A 19,285-nucleotide genomic window follows, 5' to 3' on the forward strand; every position below is an offset into this window, starting at 1 on the left:
CCACTGGTTGGAACTTGGGGTCCTGAGAATGTTACAAATTATTTTTTCCCCCACTAATTCTAAAGCTCTTCCATCAGAACCCCAGAGGGCACTAACTGAAGACAGGTTATTGTCCAGGCACAATAGGCCTTTTGGGGAAGAAGAAGAACAAAAGCTGGCCACAACTCCCACTCCACTGGCTTGGGAATGAACAGGATTCCCTAATGCTGCAGAATGACAATGTTTTCCTTGCTTTGCCAGATCTCCAGGAAACCCTTATCACAGGGCTTGCTTTTCCTATTTTCAGCTGGGTGACTGTTTTGATAAGCTTTATTACCTGGCAGACTGTCGCTCTGTTGGCTACTTCTATGTAAAAAAGGTAAACTTTTTATAAATCACAGTTTAGATCCTGAAAACACTTTAGAGATAATTTTGCTCAACACCTTTATTTTGTTGCTGGTACTGAGTTTTTTGCATGAGTCTCTTGTTTTCATCAGAGAGTCGTGCCCCTGTTCCCCTGGCATCCCAGGTGATTCCTGAGGAACGAAGGCTACCTAGTGGTCATTTCCAGACTTCGGAAACAATATGAGCAACTGCTGGAAGAGAGTGCCCAGATTTCGCAAACGGGAAAACAGGAAGTGTGGTGATCCTTAGGGTCAAGCTGAGGCTTCCATTCGTGCACAGTTAATCCCAGCTGCCCGGCTGCCTGCTTCTTCTGCTTGGATTTTTTTCTTTGAGCAAGAGATGCATTTAGGTATACGATGGTAAGAACAAATGCAAGTCTTCTTAGAATCTGAATATAAGTAGTCTGACTCTGCAGTATTAGGTCCCCCGCTGAATCGCAATGCCCAGGAAGACTATGTGCTTTATGCAGACTGACCACACATGTTACTGAGATTTCCATGAGCCATGTCAGAACCTTACCCTCATAGGTCACACACATGGCATCACAGACTTATGGCATGGGTGCTATATCATTCATCAGGTTATTTGTAAATAAATTTCTCCAAAAAGTTAAAAATAGAACTACCCAATGATCCAGTAATTGCACTATTGGGGTATTTATCCCCAAAATACAAAAACATTAATTCAAAGGGATGCATGCTTATTGCATGCTTATTGCAGCATTATTTACAATAGCCAAATTATGGAAGCAGCCCATGTGTCCATTCATAGATGAATGGATAAAGATCTAATACACACACACAATGGAATATTATCCAGATTGAATAAAAAAAGAATGAAACCTTGCCATTTGCAACAACATGGATGGAGCTAGAGAGTATAATGCTAAGTGAAATAAGGCAGTCAGAGAAAGACAAATACCATATGATCTCACTCATATGTGGAATTTAAGAAATAAAACAAACGAGGGGCTCATTTGGTTGAGCATCAGCCTTCGGCTCAGGTCATGATCTCAGGGTCCTGGGATTGAGCCCTGAGCTGGTCTCCATGCTTCTCCCTCTCCTTCTGTCCTTCCCCCCTACCCGTGCTCACTCTCTCTCTCAGATAAATAAATGAATAAAATCTTTAAAAACAAAAAGAAATAAATGAGCAAAATTTTAAAGAGAGAGAGAAACAAACCAAGTAGTAGACTCTTAACTGTAGAGAACAAGCTGATGGTTCCCAGAGGGGAGGGGGGTCGGGGGGATGGGTGAAATAGGAGATGGGGATTAAGAGCACACTTATGAGGCGCACTGAGTAATGTATAGCCTTGTTGAATCACTATATTATATTCCTGAAATTAATATAACACTGTATGTTAACTATCAAACATTAATGCTTTCAGAGAAAAGCTGTACAATAATAAATGAAAGACAAAGATTTTGTTTCTAAAAAGAAACTATACCAACATTAAAATTAAAAACTTAATTTAAAAAATTACAAAAAATTTATCAATTCATTTTTTATTGGTCTTTTTGAGAGTGGGAGGTGGCCTAGAAACAAAGTTATAGGCATTCTGTGTTATGTGAGGCAATTATTAGTGGTATTTCATCATTCCCACTAATTTTCTTCTCTCCTCTTTCTCTGTATTTTCCTTGTCACACTCTCATTTTTGTTTTTTGTTCCCCCCCTCTTTTTTTTCCTCCCTCTGTTTATTTTTAAGACAGTCAGTGGCCCTGGCCACCTGCATTGATCCTTCTAAGAGAAAACCTTTCCTCTTTTAAAAAATTTTTCTATTTGAGTTGACACACAATGTTACATTAATTTCAAGAGTCCAACAGAGTGATTCCACTTCTGTACACGTTATGCTATGGTCACCACAAGCACAGCTACCATCTGTCAGCATACACAATGATTCCAGTACCACTGGCTCCATTCCTCATGCTGGGCCTTTTATCCCTGTGGCTTCCTCATTCCATAGCTGGAAGCCTGCACCTCCCACTCCCTTCATGTATGTTGCCCATCCTTCCACGCCCCCCCTCCACCCTTCTGGCAATCACCACTTTGTTCTCTGTATTTATAGGCCTGATTCTGCTTTTTTTGTTTTCGTTTATTCATTTGCTTTTTTGGATTCCACATATGAGTGAACTCATCTGGTATTTATCTTTCACAGTCTGACTTATTTTACTTAGCATAATACTCTCTAGGTCTATCCACGTTGTCACAAAAGGCACAGTCTCATTCTTTCTGAGAGCTGCGTAAGATTCCATTGTATATATTTACCACATGTTCCTTATCCATTTCTCTATCAGTAGACACTTAGGTTGCTTCCATATCTTGGCTATTGTAAATAATGCTGTAATAAACATACAGGTGCACATATCTTTTCAAATTAGTGTTTTCAGGTTTTTTTTAAAAAAGATTTTATTTATTTTAGAGAGAGAGAGCACACCCATGTGCGTGTACATGGGGGAAGGAGAGAGGGAGAGAGAGCGGGGGAGAGAGAATATTCCAAGCAGACTCCACAAGGAGTGCAGAACCCAACTTGGGGCTCAATCCCATGACCCTGAGATCATGACATGCACCGAAACCAAGAGCCTGACATTCAATCTACTGAGCCACCCAGGTACCCCAGTGTTTTCATTTCCTTTAGGTAAATTATTGAAATTACTGGGTCATATGGTATCTTCCTTCCTTCTTTCCTTCCACTCTTTCTCTCTTTCTTTCTCTCTTATTTATTTTGAGAGAGCACGTGTGTGCACCTGAGTGGGGTGGTGAGCAGAGGGAGAAGGAAAGAGAGAACCTTAAGCAGGCTCCAGGCCCAGTGTGGAACCCAGCCCATCTCACAACCCTGAGATCAAGACCTAAGCCATACAAGAGTCAGAGACTTAACCGAGTGAGCCACCCAGGCGCCCCTATTTTTAATTTTTTGAGGACCTTTCATACTATTTTCCACAGTAGCTGTACCAATTTACATTCCCACCAACAGTGTACAAGAGTTCCTTTTTTTCTACATCCTCGCCAAGACTTGTTATTTCTTGTTTTTGGTTTTTGTTTTTTTATTTTAGCCATTCTGACAGATATAAGGTGATATCTCATTGTGGTTTTGATCTGCATTTCCCTAATAATGTTGAGCATCTTTCCATGTGTCTGTTGGAACTACATCAAAATAAAAAGCTTTTGCACAGCGAATGAAACCATCAACAAAATAAAAAGTTACTGAATGGGAGAAGATATTTGCAAATAATAGTTCCAATAAGGGGTTAATATCCAAAATATATAAAGAACTTCTACAACCCAACACCAAAAAAACAATCTGATTAAAACCTGGGCAGAGGGTCTGAATAGACGTTTTCCCAAAGAAGACATACAAAGACAGCCTTGTCTCTGAGTTTAAATATAACTTAAAAGACAGGAAACAGTCCAAAACAATTGGACAGCTTTGTGGAAAGGAGAAAGAGTGACACCTGCTGGAAGGACTACTGGTGATTCCAATTCCAGATAGAATCTCCCTGGAAGAATGTCCACACACACAAACCTTCCCATGAAGATCAAGAAACCAGACCCCCCAAAGCACATCTATGAAGTCCAGGAATCCCAGGTTAAGAATAATAAAGATAGTTCATCTTTACTGCATGCTTACCGTGTGCCAGATGCCATACGTGTATGACCTCATTCAGTCCTCACAACTACCTGAGTTAGGTATTACTATCCTACTGAGGTGGAGAGAATGCAAGTAACTAGCCTAAGGTCACAGCGACTAAGTTGTGGAGTTGGATTTAAATCTAGGTCCCTCTCTGTAGTTTGCTGAGTAGTGGAGGGGGAAGGCTTAAGAGTAGTTTCAACAATAACTGGGAAGGCTTCTTCTTTTTTTAAATAACAATGGAATTGGCATAACTGGGAATGAAGATAAAACTCGGAACCAAGATAGAGAAGATGGAGTGTATGTAGAAGGGCTGTTAAAAATGTAAAACTTGGTTGCATTATTTGTGGAGGCTCAAACTTGTAAAGGTTCAATACCATACTTTTTCCATTTGTTCTGCATTTTGATTCTGAAAAGAAAGCTGGCTTTGCCCATTTCTTATGAAAAAAACTTGTTGTAAATCCAGTTGTCTAATGGGATCTATATGAAGTTAGCTATGTCTGTATGCCCTTCTCCCACAAAATACTGTATAACTAGTGTGCTTGTAGTAGTTTACTCCACCATCTTTGTAAGCTAATGTCATTGAGAGTCACCCATTTATATCTTAATTTTTAATCATGTCAGTTCTTGAATGGGTATCTCCTTAGCCTGCTGATTTCTTTTTCTTTCTAAAGAAAGTGGGTGGAAAAATTTAGACATTTGTTTACAATAAAAAGAATTCATTTAATAAAAATAAAAAATAAATCTAGAGCCCTCAGAATTCTTACCCCCTAAGCTATACTGCCTGCTCTAAATATATCTAAATACATATATTTCTTTAATAATATAATTTTACAATTAAAATATATCATTTTTTCAGGGCGCCTGGGTGGCTCCATCGGTTAAGCATCTGCCTTCGGCTCAGGTCATGATCCCAGGGTCCTGGGATTGAGCCCTGCATCGGGCTCCCTGCTCAGCAGGGAGTCTGCTTCTCCCTCTGTCCCTCCCCCTTGCTCGTGGTGTCTCTCTCTCTCTCAAATAAATAAATATTTAAAAAATAATTTAACCCCAAGGATATTTTTGAAAGGTAAGTAGGTAACAATTAACTAAAGGCAGCATGGTAAAACAAAACAGGTCTCAAACATCATCCCACATGCTCTTGAGGTTTTCAAATCCCCTCCTGACATATTAAATCACCAAAAGTTTTATTTACACAGAACGGGAGAAGCTTCACTACTATACTGAAGGTACTAAGGAGAGAGAAAGAAACAACAGGATTAACAGTACTAGAAGACAGGGGTAGAGGAACGTATGCTAGTCATGAGCTGGGACACTGACCTAATGGGAAAAACAATTTTCAGTCTAAGAAGTAGAAGGGCCATTCCAAGCACTAGACTTGAAAATCAGAAAGCGCAGACTCAAGTCTACTACATGTGGTATAAAACAATACTTTCATTTTTACTGATTGTGTTCCCAACTAGTAACATTATTATCTATTAATATGGACTGTCACGTACAGAAAACTAGAGAAGTTAATATCATTTCTGTGTCTCATGCTAAACTTCCCAGAAAAAGACAAATTGCAGAGGTACATCTAACTTCCCCATTCTCAAAGCCTTATGTGTTCAAATCAAAAGACACAGAGCTGAAAGAGGTGTGAGAAGCACAGAAGGAAAGAGAGCTGAATAGTCTCCACTTACTGGCAGGAGAGCATCAGGGAAGAGAACAAGATCAAACCACTGACAGTTAGCATACCTCTTTCTAGTCGCTTCCTACGTATCGCCTCTGCTGCATCCTCTTCCTTTGCTTAAAAACTAGTGAAGATAACATCTACAGATTCCAGGACCCAGCCTGAGCTTGAGTCAGTCTCAAGCTCAAGAGTCAGGAGGCTCATGGGTGAAAGGTCCATGCTTTTTGGTCTTTCTGAGAAATCTAGTTGGTGGGCCTGGGATTGCTGATGTGAATTTTAACTTCAAAGCAAGTTCAGAACAACCCATGAGACCAGTGTTCCCAGGGAAGGCATTTAGCAGAAAATCTCTCTTTTTAGTATCTAAGACTTGACAATACAAGATACAATTATGAAGCAAAAAACGCTAATTCCAGAAGCCACATTCTCAGATTCCCCAAACGTCGTAGACATAGTGCATATTCCTACAGAGTATTTTCTTATGCCCACTATTTGCTCCAGGAACCAGGTACAGGAAAGGACAAATCCATGCCACCCAAGTCCTCTGCCTAGCTCTGATGGAAGCCACTGTGCTCTGCGGCCTTTTCCCCACTCCCTCTGGTCTGACATGAACTACAGCCCCCCCCAGGGGGAGGGCTCTGAGTAGGGACAGATCAAAGTTCCCTGCTATAACATCTTCATCTATTTCTCCCTTCCTTCCCAACACTGATTAACGAGGAAGTGTTCAGAAAAGAGGTAGAGGGTCAGTGTAAAGTGAAGTGCAAGAAACTCTCAAAATAGATTTTGAGGATGAAGATCCAAATCCAATATCCCTTCTTCTCCCCGACTACGGGTTAGGGAAGTAGGCTAGGCTCTTCTGTTTCTCCACCTCTGCTCTGTCTCTCTCATATGTGGCTTAAGAAATTAAGCCTATCCCTTGACAGCCATACTCATAAGAACAAGTAACAATTACATGCCCAATAAATTCTACCATTTTGCTGGCTGTCCTCACATCACACTGATCATAAACATCAGTTTGTGGAATACTACTGGTTTTTGTGCTTATGCAGAAATGCGTGGACTTAAGTATATTTGGTGAAAAATGGTTTATCGTCCGTCTTTAGAAGTTCATATGTCTATCAGAGTGAAGTGAGAAATACTTGGAATGTCACTGGGACATGGCTAAGACTATTCACTTTAAACCACTTCCTTTTAAACTGGTTCTGATGAGAACTTTAAGGTAACATTACCTAATGGCAGGGAGTCAAATGGGGCTGTTTTATATTTATCTCTTAATCACCATACCAACAATTCCTCCTTGACTCTCATACATTTATAGTAATGTTGCTAGCAAAGTCGTATCAGTTTAAGGGAAAAAAAGATAAATGTAGTCTGAAGTGTGGCTACAATATGGGGCAGGGGAAAGAGAATGCTGGGCTTATACTCAATCAGGTGACATGACTTTACTTTCTGAGGCCAAAAGTTCTCACCTGCAGGTAACATTCCTTGAATCTCATTTTCATTATTTCTTAAAGGCAGTTAATAATATCTACTTTGCTACCTCCCAAAACTGTGGTGAGGCTCAGATGAGAATGTATCTGTGAGAAAATGCTATGCAAATTATAAAATGATATGCAAATTATAAAATGCTATGCAAATTATAAAATGCTATGCAAATATAAGGCATTATTATTGTCAGCACAATCTTGCTAGTACTCGCCAGAGGTTAGCCACTTTTAAAAATTAAAAAAAAAAAGACCTAATTGTCAAAATGTAACAACTCCACTAATTCTATTTTTCTTATTTTTTTATTTTTTTTAGAGAGAGAGAGAGAAAGAGTGAGCAAGTGGGGAGGGGCAGAGGGAAAGAGAGAGACCGAAGCAGACTCCCCACTGAGCATGGAGCCCAACGTGGGGCTCCATCTCACAACCCTGAGATCATGATAGGAGCCGAAATCAAGGGTCAAATGCTTAATTAAGCCACCCAGGAGCCCCAACTAATCTTATTTTAAACAGTCTACTCTTGGGGTGCCTGGGTGGCTCAGTCGGTTAGGTGTCTGCCTTCAGCTCAGGTCATGATCTCAGGGTCCTGGGATCGAGCCCTGCATCGAGCCTGCTCCTCCCTCTGCCTGCCGCTCCCCCTGCTCGTGCTCATTCTCTATCAAATAAATAAATAATAAATAAATAAATAATCTTTTAAAAAAATTAAACAGTCTACTCTTGAATGGCCAACTTACCTCGATGGAGGGGAAGACTGTTCAATTCTTGGGATGTAAATTCACAGACACAGACAAACAGCCTCTCTCCTGCTTTTAGACTGGGAATGGTCACAGTTTCCACAAAACTGCTGGGGAACTGCCCTGAAACGAAAGCAAACATTTCTAATACTAGAATCTCATTTTCCGTCTGTGTCCCAGGACAAAATCGCTTTTTTTTCTGAGCCCATTTACAGACACTGAATTGAAAACCGAGTACTCATAATTGGAGAATCTACTATAGAAAAAGTACAGTGCACAAAATTTAACGCATGCAGAGCACAGAGAATGCAATTCGATCTAATTAGCGTTAATTGGGGGCCACTCTACACAGGGTGCAGTGCAGAGGGAAAAACAGGTAAGACAGTCTTGGCCCTCAAAGATCTTAAAATCTAATTCAGGCATAAGCAATAATTCCATTCGGAAATCTAGTGACACAATGGAGGTGCACAAATTGCTGTGGAAGGTAGAGAAGGTAGAAAGTCTTTCAGGAAGAACATGAAAATTTTTACGAGAAAGCTTGCATTTGAGTCCAGAGATGGGTAGGGTTTTAATAGACAGTAGTAGATAGACAGGGCCTGTCGGTTGGAAAGCACCAGGAAGTAGATCCCACCTTCTAGATGTCTCTTGTATCCTCCACTTATCTCCAGACCCACCACCTGGTCCAAGCCAGCAGCATGTCTTACCTGGGTTATGGCAACAACCTCCCAGTAGGCCTCCCTGCCCCTGGCTCTGCCCTTTCCTATCATTTCCCAGTCCGCAGTAGCGAGCTTTCTCAACTACACATCGGATGTATAAAGCACGTGTATTCTTACCCCATTCTGTAACTCCTTACCATGGCAGCCTCTGTCCCCCACGATCCAGCTCCTTCTACTCTGCCCAGCACATTCTGCCCCCTCAACCTTTCACACACATGCCACGCTCAACTCTTCTCAGAGCCTCCATGTTGTCAGCCCAGGACCTTTGGACAAGCAATTCTGTCTATCCTCTTCACCTTTCCAACTCTTATTCATCATTTTTGTCTTAGCTGAGCTATCATTTCTACTGGGAAATAATCTATTATTGCCCAAATGTGGGTAAGTGTCAACAGAGTCTGTTCGAAGGACTATATAACTCCAGCTCAGACTTACATAAATATATGTAAGTCAAGGACTGGATTTAACACAGGTGCACAGTGTGGGGGAAAAACTTCCACCCTTCCCTAGGCTAATGAATGAAAGAAACGGGTGCTAACATAGACTTTAAAGACTAGGGTGCCTGGGTGGCTCAGTTGGTTAAGCGACTGCCTTCAGCTCAGGTCGTGATCCTGGAGTGTCTGGATCGAATCCCACATCGGGTTCTCTGCTCGGCGGGGAGTCTGCTTCTCCCTCTGACCCTCCCCCCTCTCATGTACTCTCTCTCATTCTCGCTCTCTCAAATAAATAAATAAAATCTTTAAAAAACAAAACAAAACATAGACTTTAAAGGCTAAAAGAAAGGAAACTGCCAAGGGCAGCTGCAGCTTTAATACTGATTTGGACTGACCACGGATCTGGGAAGGAGTGAACAGGATGCATCATGCTCTCTTGAAAAGAGTGGAAGAAAGGGTAGAAAATGTTTGAGGAAGACAGCCAGAGAAAACATAGGGGAGACTGACTTAAGTTCCATAAATCAGAAATAAAGACTGGTAGTGAAAAGTAAAGGCAAACAACAGGGTTCTGAATAAAGAAGTAACATGTATTTTCAGAAGGAAAGCAATGACGCTGAGCACAAAGGATAAAGACCCAGGGAGGGGAGGTAAATATGTGAACAGACAACTGGGCTGGGGACAGCTGGTATCAAACCATCTTAACCTTTGGAAGGAACCCATAAGGAGAGATGGAACGATAACAAACATTCTCTCCTCACTGGTAGAAACCACAGTAAAGATGTAACAAAAAAAACACAAAGGATTCTGAAGTTTATGGACTTGGGCTTCCCATTTAACCTTTATTTTTAATATGGAAAGAAGGGAGGGCTTGTGGTCTATTTTGTATCCGAGGAATTAGGAGCCTCTTACCTGTAACATCCTCTTTCTTTCCTAGAAGCCAAAATTCATCCACCACTGCCAACACCTCAATGACGTCTCCCACGAAGAGCGGTAGTTCTTCGGACACACTAGGGCAGAAGTCAAAGATGGCTCGAACCACTGAACCAGCCTCCATGTTTTACGACCTGGAAAGACAGGTCAAAAGAAATTGGAAAGTGTAACTATTTAACCTATTGGAATATAGGTCCATATCTTGAGAATGATAAAGCTTAAGATAGACACTTAGAATCACGTCAAAGCTAAGCAAGTAAGAAGTTTGTACTTTATACTTTAAAGAAATTAAGGTACTATCTCGCAAAAACAATAGTTTCCTCATACATTTTTCATTTGATTCTCAAGGCAATTCTGGAATTGGGGGGAAAAAGTGACCTTTACCTATGAGCGACAGAAAAGGTACAAAGTTGGGAAATGCAGATTTCTCAATATGCCTGAAGAGGGCAATAAGGAAAAATTAACATTTTTCAAGTACAGGCAATATGGTACTTTTAAGATGTGGTATTTAAAAAGCAGGGATTTTAAATATGGCATTTCATTTATTTCCCCAGAACTATCTTAAAGATTAGGATACTTATGCTCAGCAAGTTGGAAAACTTAATTTGTCTAAGATCATAGAGTTCATAACAGCAGGACCAGGATTCAGGCCCAGGGCAGCCTGACTCCTACCTACTGGAAAAAAAAAAAAAAAAGGAATGTGGGATCACACCTCAAAGGCAGAGATTTAAAACATACTGAAAAGTAAAAATCCATGAAAAGAACAAGAAAGGATGTTATAAAAATGACACCTCCAGACAAGATCTGGTACATACACCACACCAGACCAAGAATGTGTTTTCAGCTCAAAGACACCCATGGCCCAGGCTTGCATAGTATCCTCACAGTTATGGAGTCTGTGCTGTGCTAAGTTGATGTGTCTCTTACCTTGATATGTGTGCCTGGGGAGCCTAAGTACGTGTTTAAGCCACAGAAAGGGAGGAACTAGGGGCACCTGGGTGGCTCAGTCGTTAAGCGTCTGCCTTCGGCTCAGGTCGTGATCCCAGGGTCCTGGGATCGAGCCCCACATCCGGCTCCCTGCTCAGCAGGGAGCCTCCTTCTCCCTCTCCCACTCCCCCTGCTTGTGTTCCCTCTCTCGCTATGTCTCTCTCTGTCAAATAAATAAATAAAATCTTTAAAAAAAAAAATGAATAAAAAAAGGGGGGAGGAACTAGCGGGCATGTGCTCACCTGTAACCAATCAGCCATGATTAGCAGCCTCTCTCCCTAGGTCTTTCGAGTGGAGAAGCTGACACTCTCCAGAGTGTCCAGGCCTCAAGTCTATTCTCCTTTATTTACCTCTAGTATCTATCTGGTGTTGTTAGCGATGAGGATTCTAACTTTCATCTCACATATAACTATGATGATATCAAAAAGCGCTAAAAAGAAAAACAAACCATGGTTATAGCTCCATTGAGTTTATTATCTAAGAAAACAGTAATGTGGACAAACATGTTAGGCATATGATGAATAACTGAATATATTAATGTGGGGTACCTTTAAGATTTTAATGGATCATGCAACCCAGTTCAACACTGCATATGTAATGTGTACTGTTGAGTAAAAGTTGCTTATCTTTGTGTTACTGGAACTTTTTTCTATAATGAGATGACTTGGGTGCACAGTGGAAAAGAGAAGTGGCCAGTAACATTCCCCACATCCTCTGCGCTTTCCTACCATGTATTTTCTTTAAGTATAAAAGTCTAATTATAATCACATGCTGAGAAGGCAGCTTAATGTGAATGCAAAGTAACCAGATGTCTGGAGTCAGAGACCAAGGTTCAAACGCCAGCTGCACTGTTTATTAGTTATTTCACCTTGGACATACTCCTTAAACTCTCTGGGTTAGTTTCCTGTTCAGAAAAATGGGGATAATTATACATTCATATTCATCATCAAGAGGATTATGATATTGATCAAAATAATTACAACAATGCCTAGTATTTCCTGAGCACTTACTATGTGCCACGCACTGTTCTACGTACTTCCTCCATTGAGTCCTCACAACAATCCTATCGTGTATTATTGGTTTCCATTTTGCAGATGTGGACACAGGCTCAGAGAAGTGATGTAATCTGTGCAAGGTCACGCAGTAAGTCAGAGATGGAACGGAAATGGAAACACAGATCTGTCCCCAAAGAGACAAGATGCTGCTGGTGTGAAAGCACCTAGCATGGGGCTGGTACAGGAGGTGCTCATAAATGCTAGCGGTTATTAAATAGTATTTCCATAATCAGCTACAAGCTCAAGTCTGTCTCACTGATACATCATCACCAGAGAAAGTGCTATTTCAAGTACAGAAACACCACAGAATTGACCATTTCAACATGTCAAAACCTGGTTTAGCTTTGACCACGTTTAAAACTAGACACATTATATACCTCTCTGCCTTCTGCAATGGGAAGACACTGAACCTAATTTATTCCTTGACTGATGGATGCAAGTTCATTATTAAGACCACACATTACTATACCATGAAGTGATGCATAACACCAGGACTGTATAACTTTTGGGTCTTTCTGCTATCAGTTATCTCCTCGGTCAGCTTTTCTACCCTCTTTCTAGATTGCTGTTTGTTCTCTGCTGGGGAGAGAAGACCACACAGACGCCGCCCAAGTTATTAGAAGTTCCCAGATACATAAAAAGTAAACAAGCTCCTAAGGAAACGCTAACAAACTCTTCTGTGGTGGTAAACTACATGTGTTAGAGTTTTTCAACAGTTATTTTTCATGTGCTCTGAGGCCCCTTTCTTATTTTCTGGCTGTCCTCCAAATGGCTGACGTTGCCAGATGTCAGATTTCCATGTAAGGGTGGTGTCATACATTTTTTTTTTAAACAAGCATAATATTTTGCAAACCTTTTAGCCATCCACATATTATTAACACAACTCAAGGCTGGGCCATGGTGGATATTATTATCCTCCTTCTAGTACATGTTCTCAAATTCCATCTCACTCTCAGACTAAATATATTACCTCATTATCTGAAATGTTAAAGAAAGAATTAGCATAAGATCTCTAGGATGTGAGAGAGAGACCCTATTACACTGAGAAGTGAACTCTGTGATGTGAAAGAGTTAAAGCTTCTCCCTGAGAACCTTTCTGCCGCACCAGAACATGACTCAGAAGCAGAGGAGGGTCTGGCTCAATGAATACTTTTACTGACTGACCTCCTACCCTGTGGGAAGGAGTGCGTAATTGCTGAGGAACATCCTGCAAGGGTGCTGGAGTCCGAGCCTGGCTCAAGTGCAGGATTCGTGTGTGTGTGTGTGTGTGTGTGTGTGTGTGTCCAGAACGGAGATCTTTGTGTCCTCTGTTTTACGTGGAATATCATGAATTTCATCTCCGTCTTCTCTGCCTTGGATACCCTGTGAGAAGCAACTGTTATTGTTCCTGTCTGGGCCATTTTAGAGGCGTGGACAGATATTTTGAAACTTAAACATAAATAGCTTATATAAGCTGTTCCACCAATTCCAGATGGAAGGCAAAAGAACTGCAGAGGAAATCAGAGAAAGCAGAGGAAAGGGCTGCCCATAGAGCAGGATGTCAGGGACCTCAGGGAAGTCCGCTGTGAAAACACCATCATCTTCTCTCGCTGGTGAATGCCCGCGTTTCCATTCTGCATTTGAGATAGAAAGGTCCTTAATTCTTCAAACTCTTTTAGAACATAGAACCCTATGAGGGAAGAGATTTTTGTGTTTTGCTCACCAGTCTAGAGCAGTGCTCAACACATAACATGCTTTTAAAGTTTTAGTGAGTAAATCATTTACCAAGCTTTAGAAAAATATACGAAACTGTTCATATCAAAATCTCTACTTCCACGTATCTAAAACGAAATTAACCATCTCTTCTCCACAAACAATTTGACCTTTCAGCTTGTGTAATAGTGTCCTATAAGTCTTCCAGATCAAATACTCCTGTGGGCTTCTTCATTCTCTACAGCTGACAGTACACGAATAGCAACAGCTACCATTTGAGAATCTACTGTGTGCCAGACACTGGGCTAGAAGCTTGAATCACGGCTGCACTGCAAGGTAGAAGACAAGGCTCTAGAGCCAGGGTGCCCGGGTTCAAATCCCAGTGCCACCCCTGGGCAGTATATCTAAACTCTCTAGCGAACACACAGCTTAGCCAGGACCAGAATTCAGGTCTGTTTGACTCCAGTGCCCATGTGTTTTGTTTTGTTTTGTTTTCCTGCAAGCATCACTTCTCTTAAACCTCACTGGGTTCTTCCTTTGAAATCTTTTTTTTTTTTTTTTAATTTTATTTATTTGCGAGAGAGAGAATGAGAGCATGAGAGGGAGGAGGGTCAGAGGGAGAAGCAGACTCCCCGCTGAGCAGGGAGCCCGACGCAGGACTCGATCCTGGGACTCCAGGATCATGACCTGAGCCGAAGGCAGTCGCTTAACCAACTGAGCCACCCAGGCGCCCTCTTCCTTTGAAATCTTCTAGACTTCCATTTTCTTCTCTTCGGTTCTCCATTTTCTTATAAAAATTTTCCAACAGTGAAGTTGAAAGAATTTCACATCCACCACCTAGATTCTACCATTCACATCTTACTGCAGTTACTTTATCACATCTCATCTCTCTTTATCCATTTATCAATCCATGTTACTTTTTGACACATTGCAAATATATTTTTTTTATTTTTGATGCATTCATTTCAAAATAAACCACAGACTTTCCCCTCCAGCACTTTGGCATATAGATCTTAACAAGGGTCATTATCCGTTTACATTTTGTTGTTGTTGTTTTTAAGTCATTTTCCTCTTTTCTCAGCCAAAGATACAATTTATTTCTCCCCACTAATCTGTCAATGAACTTAGTTAATCTTTTAAACTGTTGATTTTTACATATTGTTCAGTTGCTTAAAAATTCACAAGGTCTTCCTGTTTTCTATAATTCATTCACATACTTAACAAATATTTATCAAGCCCAATGGACTCAGTCAAATTCCCATGCAGACTTAACCCGCTATTCTTCAAATATTTATTCTCTAATCCTGTTGGTGGCTGACAGGAGCATTCAACTCTCCTCTATTGTCCTAAATAGCTCAGCTCCTATTCCAAAGTATCTACCCTACCTAGTGAAAAATAAAGACCTGCAGATAACTTAGCCATTAATCTCAGAAGGAGATATGCAAGCTTATCTTTCAGTTAGAGGAAAAAAAGAGAGACAGAGAGATTCTTAAATCTACAGTGACATTTTTTAGTGACTCAAGGATATTTTAACACTTTCTATCAACTAATTATCTGTGACAGCTACCTCTTAATCCAGTTGTACTCCCATGATGTACCAAAGAACATTCAAGATACAGTTCCTGCCCCCAAGAAGCTTAGCTTAGTCCCCACCATTTTCCCAAAACATGTTCTCGCAAATAAACTCTTTTTTAAAAAATTAAATCTTGCTATTTGCCATGACATGGATAGAGCTAGACAGTATTATGCTAAGTGAAATAAGTCAGTCAGAGAAAGACAAATACCATATGATTTCACTCATGTGGAATTTAAGAAACAAAACAAATGAACATAATGGGGGAAAAAAGGCAACCCAAGAAACAGACTCTTCACTATAGAGAACAAACTGATGGTTACTGGAGGGGAGGTGGGGGGGGTATGGGTGAAATAGGTGATGGGGACTAAGGAGGGCACTTAATGATGAGCACCGGGTGACAAATCACTAAAGTCTACTAATGGAATATCATTCAGCTTTAAAAAGGAAGGACTGTCTGACACATGCTAGAACACGGATGAACCTTGAAGACATTATGCTAAGTCACAAGAAGACAAATACTGTGTGATTTCACCTACATAGTGTACCAAGAACAGTCAAACACAAAGAAACAGAAAGTTGAATGGTGGTTCCCAGGGACTGGGGTGAGGGGGAAATGGGTCTAGAGTGTCAGTCTGGGGAGATGGAAAACTGGTGGTGATGGCCGCACAGCAATGCGAATGTGCTGCACGCCACAGATCTGCGCACTTACACGTGGTTAAGACGGTATCTCTTATGTTACATATATTTCCCACAGTAAACAAGGGGTTTTTAAAATGTATGTCATAAAATAAAATCTTAAAACAAAATAAAATAAAATGTATGTCATACAAGCAAGAGGACATGAAGGCAGGCCTGGGGAACTTTGGTCATGTTTAATAAGCAACATATCTACAAGTCTGTACGTACTTCCTGAAAAATCTCCTGAGATCACAAACTATCAACTTTTACCCTGATACTGATATTACACAGCTTAAAAAGTCATTTCCAAAGCAGTCTTTTGAGAAACGAGCTGAGCCTGGTACAGATGGAGGACACTGAACAATAAAGCATGTGCTGGATGTCTTGCATTTCCCTCCTAGGCCTGCCCTCCACCTTCCTCCGCCCTGCCCTCTGCAACTGTGCTCCTCAGAGCTGACCCACAAGAACTGCATCAAGGTGCCCCCTTGCCTCTGGCTTCCAGTTGGGTTTAGCCAACAGGTGACACAGCAGAAGAGCCGAAGGTAGAAGGATGGTAAGGTGGGGCTATTTATTCCCCTGGCTACTTCCCTGCTGGGCTATCAGTTGGCTCCCAGTTCCCTGCCCCTACAGGCCTGGGGTGGCTCTCCTGCTAGCCTGGGGTTGTTATATACCCCAAACCTGTCCATTCCATTCTAAGTAGGACCTCCTCAAATGACCCAACTTGAGCGTGCCTTCCATATTCTGCTAGGCCCCTGATGGATACATGCCCAAAGGTATTTTCAGGAATTCTGAGGACCGTGCATGAAAAAAAAATGGGGACCAAGAATACAGAAAACTATAAAATTAGTTTTCTAAATCTACCATTGTAAATCCAGGTGAGAGATAAGAGCTAGAGATGTAAATTTTGAAGGCTTCAAAAAATACTGATAAAGATACTGATGTCTGGAACACTCTACTAAAAAAACAGCCCCACTTTTGATGGATTAAGCCCCAATAGTTCCCCAATGGGACCCAAACTCTAAATTCTCGTTTTGAAACTCTGAGCCATCTATTTTACTACCAGGAAAGTAGGACGCATTGTATGAGAGTTTTGAAAATTTATTCTTTGAACAAGCACTGGTAACACTTTCAAAATTCTTCCTAATATTTCCCAATTCATAGTAGAAGTCTAAATTCTGGGATTCCAGAACAAAATTTCTGAAGGGGTTTCCGTAGCAAAGGACTGCTGTTTCTCCTTTCTTGTTTGCTCCTCAGATGGGGAGCCCTGGCGTGCACAAGTACATCTCTGCCTACCTGACAAGAGCTGGGGAGGAGGGTCTTCACTGTCAGGATTCTGCAGCATGGGTTTCTTCAAAGGAATATGCTTTCAAGAGCATGTGGAAATTTCTTTAGGTCTTGCATTACCTGAAACATTACCTTTGGGGAATGGGAATCCATTTTAAAGATTTCAAGTCCTGGCAATGAGAAATAATATTTAACTTCAAAAAGCAACTGTGCAGTTCTCTTATTCTTGACAATACAGGGCTAAAAAAGAATAGTCTCTTTGCTTTGTGTGAAGGGATCAGAGGTGTCAGAAAATGAAGTTTCAATCTGTTTCAGGAAGGAAATGAGAGAAGCTAGGAAAACAGCGTTTCCTCTTCTGGTTTATGTCACTGGAGTTCATTTTGGATAGAAGGTCAAGAGTCACTGCCAGGTGATTACTCAGAGACCCCGCAATGGATGAGGAGAAAAAGCAGAATCCATCTTGATCATGGAGTCCCCCACGAGGCTGAGCAGTACAGTCTGGGCCAACCTGTCCTCCTGCAACAGAACCTTCTGCCTACTGCTCTTCTGATGACAACAGAAAAAATGAAAAGCCTGCTCTGACTTAGGGTGATCAGAGTAATGAAGGTAGAAAAGGAATCAGCTATCATAAACTGCCTTACAATTTATATTATATTTTGCTTGTTTCAAATTGGTCCCAAGTTGGAAGGCTGCAACCTCGGCAGACGGACAGGATATAGATCAGAGTTCCCGCCAATCACGGAAAGACCCTTCAGTCCACCACTTCAGGATTTAAACCAAATACTTCTCATCTAAAACAAAGTCGTAGCTACTTTTTAAAAAATGTGCTTATCTATCTCTACATCAATTCTGTCTTTTTGACAAAATTATACTGGTGGAGGAAGGTCCCAAGGTTAATATTTCAGGATCTACCAAGTTTGAAGATATTTCCATTAAAGAAATATTTTCAGATGGGTCAACCTAAGAGTTTCTGAAGTATCCTCTCAGGGGCCCATTTCTTAAACGGCACATGAATCTCAATTATGGGTGGAAATTTATGAATTACTGACTCATAAGTAAATACATTGGACATATCTGAGCTAAGCAGCTGAGCAATACATTAAAATTCACAGCTCCGCTATGCTGTGTATATAATAAATGCCCAGATAACACATCTGATAGCAGTTGCAGAAGTGCAGATGAAGATGAAACTAAAATGAAACTTTCGGGTGATGCTGCAGATAACAAGGAGCACCACGAATGTGTGAGAACAGTTTTTAGGACAGTTTCCAGGGAACGCCAAGAAAATGTATTAACCCAGTGTTCCAAACTGTGAGCATAAACGTTACAAAGATCTGCAAGGTAGGCATCTTGTTTCTTTTCCTTATCTGTTTCAAGTACAAGCTAGTTTTTTGTTAAGGAAAAAGATTTAAAAAGACAGTAGTTTCTCAGCCTACTTTATAAAATATTCTTGGTATTTCAGAAGGAAGGATAAGAAAAAGAATTCTAAAAACAAAAGATTCTGAGGAAGAAAAAATAGGGAGGAAAGAAACTGTCCAATCGGTGTTAAAAGCAGCTGAGACCATTTTCAAGGTGGGTGACGTAGCTCATTTCAAAGAGCACCACCATCCAAGCACCATGGAAACAGGGACCGGCAGCTTTATATGAACAAATAACAAAAACAAATACTTGCCATTTATAGAAACTAGAACCACTAACTTTGAAAGGAAAATGTATATATGGAACCTTCTGGTAGTGTCTATTTAAAACAACTATTTTGTTGAAGATTTTACACGTATGTTCCCAAAGGATTAGTCTGTAATCTTCTTTTCCTTAAATGTCCTTGTTAGATTTGTGTATATGGGATAGGCTAGCCACATGAAGAACAGGAAGTGTTCCTTTCTCTATTTTCTGAAAAAGTCTATGTAAGACTGGTATGGTTTCAACCTTAAATATTTGATAGAATTCATCAGTAAAATAAGGGTTTTTAATTAAATATCCAATACTTTTAGCAGATACAGGGCTATTCAAATTTTCCATTTCTTCTTGTTTCAGTTTTAGTAAGTTGTG

General features: G+C 40.7%; 1 protein-coding gene across 6 annotated transcripts in view; it reads right to left on the reverse strand.

The window, feature by feature from the left end:
• Positions 1–19,285, reverse strand: part of DNMBP (dynamin binding protein) — a 105,256-nt gene that overhangs the window by 62,802 nt on the left and 23,169 nt on the right. For 5 of the 6 annotated variants that reach the window (XM_054508334.2, XM_045878603.3, XM_045878605.2 and 2 more), the window contains exons 2-3: positions 9,944–10,098; positions 7,888–8,010 (exon numbers count right to left, since the gene is read on the reverse strand). In XM_054508334.2, the coding sequence (XP_054364309.1) occupies positions 7,888–8,010; positions 9,944–10,088 (268 nt within the window). In that variant the 5' untranslated portion in view covers positions 10,089–10,098. Of the gene's footprint in view, positions 1–7,887; positions 8,011–9,943; positions 10,099–11,193; positions 11,382–19,285 lie in introns of all 6 variants that reach the window. The other variant, XM_045878602.2, reaches the window with a different exon arrangement.

This window comes from Mirounga angustirostris, unplaced genomic scaffold, assembly GCF_029215605.1.
Source record: "Mirounga angustirostris isolate CCGP_5_RB_7025 unplaced genomic scaffold, mMirAng1.0.hap1 SCAF_6, whole genome shotgun sequence".
NCBI lineage: Eukaryota > Metazoa > Chordata > Mammalia > Carnivora > Phocidae > Mirounga > Mirounga angustirostris.